At 37.7% G+C, this 13,403-nt stretch overlaps 1 protein-coding gene across 3 annotated transcripts in view; it reads right to left on the reverse strand.

Moving 5' to 3' along the window:
• EPM2A (EPM2A glucan phosphatase, laforin) overlaps positions 1 to 13,403 on the reverse strand; it is a 42,966-nt gene that overhangs the window by 15,006 nt on the left and 14,557 nt on the right. For 2 of the 3 annotated variants that reach the window (XM_032102127.1, XM_032102128.1), the window contains exon 2: positions 9,157 to 9,331. In XM_032102127.1, coding sequence (XP_031958018.1) covers positions 9,157 to 9,331 — 175 coding nt within the window. The remainder of the gene's footprint in view (positions 1 to 9,156; positions 9,332 to 13,403) is intronic. The other variant, XM_032102129.1, reaches the window with a different exon arrangement.

A 13,403-nucleotide genomic window follows, 5' to 3' on the forward strand; every position in this document is an offset into this window, starting at 1 on the left:
CACATTCATCCCTTGTGGTACCATCTGAAAACAGCCTTGATGAGCTCTGTATCCATGTTCATTCCAATTTATCCAGGATTTCTAAAACCATAACAGTTCATTTATTTGAATTTTAAAGAGGGACAGATACATACTAGAGAAGCACAGGCTGGGGGACAACATCTTAAAAATATGGAGAAAAATGGAATTAATGCCTCACCACAGTCAGCTACATAAATATTTAAAATAAGGTGTTCTCACAGCAAAGTCAAATCAAAGGAACGACAGCTGTATAGTGCTACCATAACAAAACTGTCAGAAAACTTCATTTTAGCTAACGTACCTGGTTACTAGATTCTAAACATAAGATTAATAACCATGGTGGATGAGTAGCCAACAACAAAGGTTGAGGCTGGGATGGTAATGGAGCTACTGAGAGGTCCCAGAAGAACCTATGTATGTCTTTTTAATTCAAAACTACAAAGTATAGTGGAATCTCTTGAAAAAGTCTTGGATGACAAAAGGGGAAAAAATCATGAGAGTTAAATTTATGAACAATCAGTGCTGCAGTTTTTATTGGAGCTCAAAGATTGACAAGAATTACCAGGGGTTCTCTGTTTTTTTAAAAATGTCTTTTTTTTTCTTTCCGATTTCTTTCTTTTCCTAGCAGTATCATCACATCTGCTTGGAAATCAAAATTCCAAGCATTTGAACAAATATATTAAAGTGATCTACAGTTACTAAAGTTTGTTTAAATGAGTTTACATTATCAGCTGAAGCTTGACTTTGTAAATTTGTTAAACATACTGGACAGCCTTATTACCAAGACTACAGATATATTTGAGAAGCTTTTTCCTCTTTTTATCTCACCAGATTGAAGCAACTCATTATTACAAGGAAGCTGAGAAATTCTTCTGCAGTGAAAGCAATATTTAACACTCTTTAGGACTGGTCTGCACATGGCTGGCAGCTGGACCACAGAAAGAAGGAACATTAGAGAAATTATTTTATTAGGGAAGCTGCATATCCTCCTTATCAGATCATCACCATGAGAAAATAAAGGCACTGGATATAACCGTTCTGGAGAGTTTTTAAACGGCAGTCCTGGAGAAGTTAGTTAAACTAAAAAATAATAATTAAAAAAGAAAAGGCTCTAGAAGCCCACCAACACCCACCCACATGTACTACTGCCCGGCATCCAGCCCCTGGAATAAATGACGGAGTCATGGAGAGTCTTGCTGCTAACCCACAGCTGATAGATGGGAGGGGAGAGGAGGGAAGGAAAGGGAAGAAAGGGACAAAATAAGCACCTATTTCATTATTTATTTTATATATATTCTACATTTTCTTGTGTCTGTATTAAAACTGAAATGCATATTTCCTCTTTATCCTCTTCTTGATGCTTAAAATCATATATTCTATTACTAGGTTTTCACATCAAAGAAAAAAGACATTTCATTTAAACTTATAAAGCCTGCTGTCTACTGAACCAATAAAGAAGAAATCCACATTTCTTAAAGCTTGGCAATGTCTATGACATTTGACTCAATTTTTATCACAGTTCATGGAAGGACACACATTAAACTTCTGAACAACAGCAGGAATTATGTACCTGACTCCCTGAAATTAAATTTCCCAAAGTACAAGCATTAAAGGAGGGAACAAGAGATTTTCAGTTCAGCCTCTTAATATGTTCCCTGGGAAGACAAATGCAGTTCATTTCTTTGTTTTTTTTTTTCTTACAGAGAGAAAATTATGTATGGGAAAATACAGCAACAATTTGATAATCTCTATTTACTCTTGGGAAATAAAATACTTATGTTTCTGAGACACACTTCAAAGAACTAGAGCTATATTCCAGTTTCCTTTCTAATAAATAATTTTTTATCCTTTAAGTAGGACTCTCCATATTTTCATATGCAGGTGCATTTTTTAAATTATCTTGTAAATATGTAGAGCATTTAAGCATGAAAACTAGCATTTATATCTCTCAGCATTTACAAAAATTATTGAAGATGGAGGTAGAATTCATAACTTAATAGCTTCAGCTTGCTACTGTTTCAAATGAAGTATCTCTAATGTTTTTCCCATTTCATTTGAAGTAACTATGCAGTTGTTTATTTCATATTTTTTTGACTTTCAGGTCACCTCTTTCAGAAATATAGTATACACTGAACAAGTAAGCAAACACCAAACCAGCTGGTGGTAATAAAACATCTGATGGTGTCACTTTTCACATTTGGGGACTAAAAACCCTCTTGTTCTGAGACTTCTTTTTTTGAAGAGTCAGCCTCAGGCCGATTGGGCCAACCTGCCCTAGGAGCTGTGCCTGCAAAAAAATCACAAGAAGGGCAGGCAGAGTGGGTTTACTCTGCAAACACACGTCCCTGGTTAAACAGGTTCACCAGGTGTAACTTACGGAGTTGCATTAATGAAGTTTTTCCAACAACAACTAGAAATCTGAATTCACTCCCTCCTGGGTAAACTAAATAGCAATAAGGATGAATACACAGTCTCTGCTTTTCAAAAAGAGTTCTGCTATCTTTAGATAAACTGTATTAAGAAATGCCAGCAATTACCCGGCACCTAATAAATGCATGTAAAAGCTGGGAGGAAATAAATATCTGCAAGACAACTGGAACATCATCTTCAGTGAGAGAGTGATGCTACCCCTTCCTCGTCATCCCAGCTGTGAGCTAAATTGCCCAGGATTTCACAATCTCAGTCAATTTCATTCACAGCCAGCAACACCAGCAAATTGCTTTCCAATGGAGACAGAACTTTACTTCCTCGCTGACAGCCTGACTGTTAAAGAGTAAAGAGGCAGGAAAAAGGGCTGAAAACCTCCAGAAGAAATATGGACAAGCAGCAGGGAGACACAGTAAAACACACAGAGAAATTAGAAGCAACAATAGTTTCTGCTCCCTAACAGTGATCCCCACATCAAATTCATACTTACTGGACTATCAACATTTTTCTGTTATATCCCACAGAGAAAAACAGAACTACGTTTACTCCTCCAGGTTTTTCCATGGAGGGTTCCCAATCTTCTTTCTGTTTTTTTCTCCCAGAATGACACAGAACTATAAGTTTTTCTTTAGAAGTAAGGAAATCATTTTGTGCAGAGGCACACCTATGAAAAGATCGGTTTTATAGAGTAACAGTGGTTTTAAGTAAATATCATCCATTACCAGCCAATTGACTAAAGGCCTCGTCCTCTCACCAACAGCCAGTTTCTGCTTGCTGCCATTTTATTAATAAAATACTCATTCCTGAACAATCATCCTTCTAAGTAAAAAATTCTCAATCAAACACCCATTGCAAAAACCATATATGAATGGCAGAATGGTAAAGAAAAATACAGAAAAAAACCTCCAGGAAAAAACGCACAAGACTAACCAGACACCATGCTAAGATCCCCTGTAGCTTATTCACACAGGTAATGTACCATTCATGAGACATTACTTCAACTTCATCCCAAAGTCTAGCCAATAATTTGTGTCCCTCAGCCACTGCAGGAGGCAACAAACCTGGCAGCCTGCTGGCTAATAGCCATTCATCAGGTTTAACAGACCAGTCACCGTAGGTAGAAGTAATACTGGGAATTCAAACACTGATGACAGTCATGCAAAAATCTTCAATCTAGAAGCTCTTTGACTTTTTTCTTCTGGCAAAATCACCCTTTCTGAAGGTAGATTTTGCTTGCTACTATGGCACTTACAAGTAATGCCATTAGAAATGAGTGACATCCAGGAGCTTCCATGTCAAGTTCCTTTTGGGTGCTCAGGCCGTAGGTCACAGCAAGAGAGCCAGAGCTGTGCTGGCAAAAGCTATTTGCTAATACTCAGAAAAACAAAATAATGGAAAAACGAGTTCCTGCCATCTAGTTCATCCACAGTATTCAACTTCACGGCATGTGACTGCACTGCTGGCATATCCTAACTCTATTTCAGTTCACATTTCACAAGACTGGGATTTGTAGTTAACTCATCAATAGCGTGGCTTGGGCTATCCCAGCTGGGTGCCATCCTGCCCATGCAAGATCACAAAACTTGGAAAAATAGAATCATTTTTCCTGGTTTTAGCCTTTGTTATGTAGGGCACAGTGTGGGGAGTTGACAAAAGGAGAAGCTTTTGGTTTGGATGGACAACAAATGTGGAAGAAAAATGCATTTGTTACCCAATATAGAGATCACTCAAATCAAATAAATGAAAACAAATAAGGACTAAAAACTGATTGAATTCTAGCCTCATAATTTTTCTTCTCACTCTTGCTCCTATTTCCTCACACTCCCTCTTAATTTTCAAGAACTTAAATAAAAAATTGCCTAAATGTCACTTCTTACACTGATTTGAAACCCATTTTCTTCACAACAGTGGCTAGTAAAAGCATTTCACAGCTCCAGTGAGGGGTGATATAGAAAAAAAATTAAGATTCACAAAGGACAAAAAGTAGAATTAACCTTTAAATCATTCTATAAAAGGTGATTCTCACTGGTAAGTAAACAATGGTTCTAATTTAGATTAGTTTCAGACTATAGCTCAGTACAATAAAACAATATTCAAAGGAGTAGTCAGATATCCTAGTTTATGGGATAAACATATCAAAAATGTGCCTTAGAATATTTTCATTACTTAATGTATAAAACGACCAGATAATTTTACAGTTAGAGCCTCAAGTACTGAAATCAAAGGCTGAACTCTTATTGATGTTAAGTCCTTTCGATTAGGACTATTTCACTAGAAGACAATCAATGAATTTTGTTCCAGAGCTCATTATTTCTTATTCTTTTCTCTAATATCACAAGCATTCTTTAGGCACAGGGGACAGCTAGCTCAGCTTTTAATGTTAACTATGGTAATCTCTGTAGATATCATCACCTCTTAATTGATAATGTAGGCACAAAATATCAGTGCAGCTTTCTATTACAGTAGCATAGGTCACTGCACTCTAGGGGGTTTTTGTGACAGCTTACTCTTTAAAGCCTCTTTTATAATTCAGTAATAAAAAAATTAGTTCAGAATTATATTTAAAACAGAAAGGTATTTTATTTTGTGAATGAATCACAACCAGTCAGAGAAATTAAAGACTAAAAAAAAAAAAAGATGCTCTCTCTTGTACTTTTTTCAAAGGTAATTCTAATTTCATACTGAACCAAATATACTCAACCAGGTTCTTGTTTTCCACCCCAATTAAAAATGCATATCAATCAAGTAAATGCTCATTTTTTCCATAGGAAGAAATTCTGTGCTCCATCAGCAAAATACTGCTCTACTGCCTCCAAAAGGTAAACAAGAAGCATCTCCATTTTGTCCATTTTGGATTATTCTTCATTCACTCACCTGTCTTCATGAACATTTAGTACAAAGCAGGAACACACATTTTATGTGACTCTCCTGATCATTCCCACTTAACACCTAACTTAGGTTATAACCAATATTACTGGCAGTGTTGAAGGAAACTTTCTTACCAACAAGCCACAAAGCATTTGTAAATACTACATCATAAATTGTGTTTCATTTGCGATCATTGAGAAACAAAAATAGTATTTCCAAGCATGGGACACAATGTTCTTTCACCGTTACCTTAAGTCTTAGAGAAAAAAATTAGGGACATAAACACTGATGAGAGCAACATGTTTGTCAACTTCCCAATCACTCCATAAACATGAACGTGAAATATTAGTATTTGATGGCCTACATATATATATATAACGCAAAAAAGCTACTAAAGAAACCTGTACCTCAAAAAATTGTCGTCAGAACCCATGCCTACTCTCATGTAGTGATTCCCCTGATTGTGGATTGCTAATTGTGTATTTTCCTCCAAAATGTTTAGCAGCCATACAATACCTCAGTTACAGATTAGCTATCATTGTTGTCTAAGGAATTCACTTACAGATCCCAGTTTATCTGCATTTTATATGCAAAGCATGTAAAAATTACTTTCCTTTGTCAGATTTGAGAAATATGATTCACACAAAGCACACACCTAAAATCAATCTGAAAATAGGAAACTAACTAGATGGCTTTTCCTATCAGACATATTCATTTCCATATCACCTAATTCTGCCATCAAGCATCACTGTCTTCAATATATTATTTAAGGATTTTGTAATTTCAGGTGTCTCTCCCTCTCTTGCTCTTATGTAATGCCTTTCTTCTGAGAAATGCAGATGTTTTTATATAAATAATAAGGTATACTACATCCACAAATTAGGAACTTCCACCTTTCACAGACGGAACTGAAACAGAGATAATATGGCCCAGATTCACAAATTTTCTGAAGTCATCTTCTCCCAGAGGAGATTACAATAACTCTAATTTACTTTAGAAAATTACTGCATCCTAAGTGAACTCTCCTGCAATTTGAAGCCATCTTATTGCAGTAATATCTAATACAAAAGAGAAACTGACTGTTATTTTTTTTTCTGAGTCAGATTTTGGTTACAGGTGTTATTACATGTTGAAACCAAGTGAATATTAATGCCACAGAGGTATCACTCATGATTCTAGCTGTAGGAAAGCTCCATTTCACATTTACAAGAAATTAGTCCAAATTCTGCTGTGCTTAAAAACCGCATTATATACTCTCCTACCTGAATGACCGACACAAAATGAGTTCTCTAAATATAAGTTTAAATGTAAGTTCACTGACTTATGAGTGATACATCTCTATCAAATAAGAAAAATCTGCTTCCTCAGAGCATTGTCATCAGCCTCAGCATAATGCAAAATTGGTTTTAGCCCCAGCCAGAAGCAGGCCATTTTCATCCTGCAGCAGCCCATTTAAAGCAGAAGCTCATGTTTTATGAAGAAGCAAGATGGCAGCAAAGCTCAGAGGAACTGTTTCTAATTGTGATTCAACAGAGGACAAGTAAAATCAGTCCCAGGGCTCATGTGGGAAGCCCCTTTGACAGAGGAGAACCTTCCTTTCTCATTCATTCACACATGGCAACCCTATTAAGTGGAGCAACAGAAGAGAGGCTCACATCAAAAGTTTTCATTGATAAATCACTTCTTTCCAGCCTCCACCACTCTGCAAAGATCCTACAAGTGGTGACAGGACTCAGAATTTGTGGTCATTACGCTCCCCGCAGCACTGCTGCCTTCATTACAGCATGGAAAAATGTAATCATAGCTGGAAAACCATGATCTGATCATATGCTGAGATTTAACTGTACAGGCAGAGAGACTGGCTTTTTGCTTCTGTTTGGGGTTTTCTTGTTTGGGTTTTTTTTGGTTGAGATTTTTGGGTTTGGTTGGTTTTTTTGGTTTGTTTCTTTTTTTTTTTTTTTTTTTTTTTTTTTGCTTTGGGGAGGATTGGGGGTATATACGTATGGGGTTTTTTTATTTTTTATTCGATTAATATTCGTAGTACTCCTCTGAATCAATAAATCCATAGCAAAATAAAGGCATTTCCATCAGCTCACTTCAGCTGCTCTGCCAACAACAACAAAAAAAGAATCTAAAATAGCTAGTATTTTTGGGCTGCTTTATTATAACCAGCAGAATGATGAATCTGCCCCCAACTGTTAATAATTAAGAAAACATTTAAGGCTGCATATCTTCAAAGTATTAGAAGTAATTATGTGACAGGACTGTTACAGAGTATGCTTACTTAATATAGCTCAAAGAAATGAGATAAGAATTATTGAGATGTAAATACAAGGTTGCCTTTCAATGAAGGTACATGTGTATGAGAATGGAATGAAGGAGAAGATCCTCATCTGCAAAAGACTACACAGCTCAGAAAATTTTCTTCAAATATTCTCTAGCAGAATCTGCAGCTTTTTACCTAATCTTTGAAACACATAGGCATGCAGATAAGGCAGTATTAAATGGATCACTGCTGCCTCTGGAAAGGAAGATAAGTTAGCCTTTGGTACTTAGATATTCACTTTCTGACAGCTGTTCTTTCTCAAAAAATTTCTCTGCCAAGCAAAGATTATTTGGGATTGACAAATCTGTGCTTTGGAATAAACACGATCTTTGATAGGATGTTGGAAACAGATGTTTAAGATCCACATAACACTACAGTCTATCAGGCACAGTATATTACTTAAGGGGGTCTCAGGGAAAAGGTCCCACAAATACCTACATATGCCTGCCCGTGTTTATGAGTCCATGCTATTCCAAAATATATCAAGGGGAAGAAATCTTTCCCTCACACGCTGCAAGTCTAGTGAAGAGAGAATTCTCCTTCCCTCACCCTGTGAGAGGGTGGGGACAAAGAGTACAAAGAAGAGACAAGATGGTGAGGTTGGGGTAGCTGATACAGTGGTCTGGAGAAATTGACACAAAGCAATGCTAAGGCCTAATGAAAGTACAAGGTGGTGTGATTTCTTAAAAAAATACATATCCCTTTGGGATAACCAACTGCTCTGTAATGCATGTGGCATATCGGGACTGTCAGCATTCACACAACTATTATCAATCTACAAACCTGTGGCTGTATCCATTGACTGCAGAAGGGGAAAAAAGCTACAAAGGATCCCACATTCCTCAGTGCCACTTTGTTAACCACCAGTGCTCAGGCTGCTGCTCTAAACACAGCCTGCACTACATCTGTAGCCCTAAAGGGTGGGTGCTCTCCTTGATCTTTACTGTCTCCTAGTTCAAGCCAGGATGATTCACTGGTGGGACAGTGGACTCAAGTGAACACTACGGAATACTAACATTTTAAGACTTGTCTAAGTTTTAGTATTTTGTTAAATACATGTCCAGAAGCAGAAGTCATCTACAGCGGCTGTCACTAATCGCAGTTGCTGCCACACATGAGCGACAACATATCACCCTTAAGTTCTGGTGCTGGAATATATTCTTTTTGTTTCCCAGGACACATTCTTCAGTAAAATCATCCCAAACCAAACACATAACATATTTGCAATTTTACTTGTGTATATACACAAGCATTTGAAAATGACTGTCCATAAACTGCCACAAAACTTTTTCAGATATGATGCAACATAACACACCTCTACAGGGTACAGGTATCCTTGAACTTAGGATCTGCTAAACTGACATCTAATTGCAAAGAGGTGCTGAATCTTTGTTAAAGTTTACTGTTACACACAAACAAGCATTGACTACTTCAAATGCAGTTTTCTGACATGCCAGTTTAGATTTTCTGTTTGTAACATTTGACACCAGCCAAGCTCTGCACATTTCTTTTACCTGGAGTAATGGATAGCTTGATGTCCTGCAATATTAAAATAGAAATCGGTTGTGTGCTTCATCTCATCAGTATGTCCAGAGACTTCAATCCAGTGTGCTATCGGGAGGCAGTAAACTCCATCTACTATGTCACTGTGGTTGTAAACACAACTTCGATCATGATGGGGCCCACTACCTAGAACAGAAGAAAGGACAATTGCAGGCTGTGTATCTGGATAGTCTTTAAAAAAAATTGCTGGGAGATTTGAACTGAGCCTCCAAGGCCTGGAGTAGTGTTTCCTGCCTCTTCAAACTGCATTTCTCGTAACACATTATTAACAACTGAAATAGTGGCAACAGAAGCACTGCCACAAAGCAAATGTTCAGCATTAAAATAAAATTTTGCATATCATTATTAGAAATGTTTTTTAATTTAGTTATTTATCTTAGCCCCCCCCCCCCCAATATTAAAGACTCCTGAATCACTTAAAATTTAAGGAATAATTAATGTCATTTAAGTTCCTCATTTGATGTCTCATAGTATGTGACCTCAATGTTTAACGTTCTGGCTCTGTGACCTCTCTCTAGGGGGTCAATCTTCCTGTGGCTCAGACATGCCACGGCAGCCTCACCTTGGTTCAGGCTGACTTCTAAGGAAGTTGCCAAGATATGGGAAAGACCTCAGAGAAAGTTCAGAGGACAGCAATGCATGATCAGAAAGGTAAAACCACAAAGAGAGTTAGGACTGGTGACACAGGATTTGCTACCAGCTTAAGGATTCAAGAAGAAAACAACAATGTGGAAAGGCATCAATGCCCAAAGCAGGTGGCAGACAGCAACCTAGAAACAATGCAGACTTTTTTAAAGGAGCAAAGAAGGGTGGCCCTCTTCCATTTCATTTGTTATATATGAAATCCACCAAATTGGCCTTTGCATGTTAAGTGCCCTGATTTTGCATGATAAGATGTTAAATGTCCTAGTTTTACATTTTGCATATTGTTTCAATTGCCAAATTAGTCTTTACATACTTAAAATGCCCATCAAACTGTTAAAGTTATTGAGTTAATTCTCAGAATCACTTAATCACACAGTTCCTAGTTAAAAATCCCTGTTAATAAAATATTTATAATAATTAATAAAATAAGTTTAATCCGTTCCTTAAGCTTTAACCTTACAAATGTATTGTTTCCTGCACATACCCAAGTTATTCAAGTTAATTAGTATGTTTTAAAAGTTCCTTAAAGTGTTTATAGTTCAGTTTTAAAAGTTCCTTAAAATGCTTGTTGATTGTTCTGTTTTAAAAGTTGGGGTTTTTTTGAAGTGTTTGTAGTGCAGTTTAATGCTTTTGTTAATTTCCTTAAGATCTACAATTTTCCAGGCCCAGCTCCAAGAGCAGACTTTTAACTGTCAAAAGCTATTTTTAGTCTCCTGTCCATTAACCGGCAACTCAGCTCCACGGCAACATGAATTTCAACGAGGACATTTTCCCGCCTTTCAAGCAAGTGACATCATCCCTAAACTTTACCCCAGACGACAGCCAGCCATTGGCAGGATCAGATGACCTCACTTCAAGACTCCACCAATCGCTCCAGACCATGGGGGCTGGATTGTGGGCAGACCTGGGCAGAGCATGGACACCATAAAACTCAGTGCACAGCACAGGAGCTCTCTTTTTGCCTCAGATTAGCTGTGGGTGAAGCCGAACGCTGGTGACTCAGGCCTCTATCTCCCAGAGAGACCATTTTAATTATCTAACTTTGGACTAGCCAAAGTTAACCCAGCGTTGCAGGCTTCCTGCACTGGGGCCTTGTACCAGTTAGGCCTAAAGGTCTCTAATCACTGTGGACCCGGGTTTTGGGATTTTTACTTGGGTTTCCTTACTAGTGGATTTTCCCAGACTGAATTATTTTAGCTTTAATTAATTTTTTCAAAATTATTCTTCTGATAAAACAGTTGTTAATTTTTAATTAACATCAAGACTAGTCTCATTCTTGACAATTCACAGCTGCCTGGCCAGCAAAGACTCTTCAGATTCCTGTTGCAGACCAGACACATAGGGATATCTAGCCAAAGAGTTCATTAAACCCTACCTGTCTTTAATGTTTGCTGACCAATAAACACTCACTTTGTTGTCTTCAAATGCATGTCACACTTCAAGAGTCTGTTCATACACAGTAGAAGTTGCTCAAGGTGACCCACAGAGAGACGATCACAATTGCAATGGTAAACGATCACAACTACCTTAAACGGCCTAGTTTAAGACTCTTTTTCTTATGATTTTCCACTAATATTCATTACCTCCTCTTCTTCTCTTAGAGCAGTAGTGTGAGCTTTAGTCTGAAAACTGGTTTGTAATACCCTGCCAGAGTAAGCAACTTGAATTTGACATGGGTCATGTCATCAATCAAAAGGTTATCTAGCTTCCAAAAATACAGTACACGTATATTCACCCCTCACCACCATTTTTACATACTTATTGTAATACTAATTGCCATGTAGGAATTATTATTGTGCAGATCAGAAGTGACCTAGTCTATGGCTTGCTTAAGCCTGTTACACTTATACATTATTAATGATGTTAAAACATTTCTGAGCAAAATCATGCCCAAAGGAGTATCTTCAATTTCACATTGCACGTAAATGCATGACCAGTTTTCAAGCACCACAGTTACGGAAATTTGCTAGAACAAGAGCATTTTGGGAGATATATTAATGCAATGATTATAGAGTAAGAATAACATTTAAGAGGAAAGCCCAAACCATCTCCTTATTTCCAAATGACATGCAGCCCATTTTATCGTAATTGTGAAATATTACTATTTACCAAAATAAAAATACTAGGCAGAAAACTATCTTCTCTTTCACACTGCTGAACAATTATGCATCATATAGTTTTTGACTATTTTGATTATAAATAAGGTAAGCAAGATCAGTACATAGTTTCAGAAGCTACAAATCTTATCACTATATTTTTATTTCACATTTCCAATTGTTTATATATTCTTACCACTTTTAAATAATATGAGAAGACAACAGCATAAATCAACACATACAACAGCACAACAAAATCTATGGATGTTCATGACATTTAACTGACTTCATGCATTCAGCAAAATACAACCACAAACACCATATCTTGCCTTCCCCATTCTACCCTCCAGCAACTGTCTGTAGCAACGCACATCACCGTGGCCATGTCCTGCCATCATAAGGCTGTCTCTGACCCTAACCCCCACATGCCCAGGGGCCCATGTCCTGTCCCAGCCTCAGCCTGTCCCCACCCAATGCTCAGGGCTTGGGCTGCCCTCATGCCCCCAGGCTGTCTGTTCCTGACTGCCAGTCCCGTGGGGTGTCCCTGCAGTCCCCAGAGTCGCCAGCCCTCACTTCACCCTGGCAGTTTTGAACCATGGTCTCAGGATCTCTGGCTTTTTTACTACTCCCAGCCTCGTGTTTCCTTGTACTCAGGTACCCACCATGTGCTTTCTACTGCCCCATTTCCAACTGCTGCTGCTTGAGATGCACGCACTTCTGCCATCTGCCAGTTTTGCAGTTCATCCTCCTCCTCCAGCTTTAATTCTTGTCTCTTTTTTGCCTTCCTTCCTTTTCTATGACCTTCTTCCTTCTCTCTGCATTCTTAAAAAGCCGCAACCTCTTTGCCTTGTAACCTTACCACCTTCACCATCATTAATTCCCTTAAATAGCCTACAATCACATATGGAAATGGGGCCAAGAGTAAGTTGCGAAGAACAATTTGTTTTATTTGTTCCCTCAAACAGGTTTGGTCAAATCTCATTCTGAAATGCTTTCTTCTGTAATCAATACTTATCACCGTTTATTTTTCTGCACCGAACAGCCTCAACTTTCCCGCTGTGGCCTACAGTCAAGCCTGAATCTCAAAGGTATGGTTCTGATTTGCCTTTAATAATCAGGTAAACAGTAACAGTTTGCATTCGAATCATATTTCATGAGAATTGCCTAGCTCTTTACTACTCCTTATGTTATATACTGATCTATGAATTAAATAACTTTCCTACTGAAATAAGACATCTGTGCAACAGAATGTATATCAACATATTTTCAACACATATACATATATTCACATGTGATATAGTTTCATACAGGAAGGAGTGCTACCATCTTCAAGAAATACTAATTTAGGGGATGGTATGATCAAAGTGCACTGTGTTCAGAAAGCTGAATTCACTACACTTCTTAAGGGAGTTATGAAAATCTGCAATTACCAAAAAAGATCAGGTTTCACTATCCAG

This window comes from Corvus moneduloides, chromosome 3, assembly GCF_009650955.1.
Source record: "Corvus moneduloides isolate bCorMon1 chromosome 3, bCorMon1.pri, whole genome shotgun sequence".
Classification (NCBI taxonomy): domain Eukaryota; kingdom Metazoa; phylum Chordata; class Aves; order Passeriformes; family Corvidae; genus Corvus; species Corvus moneduloides.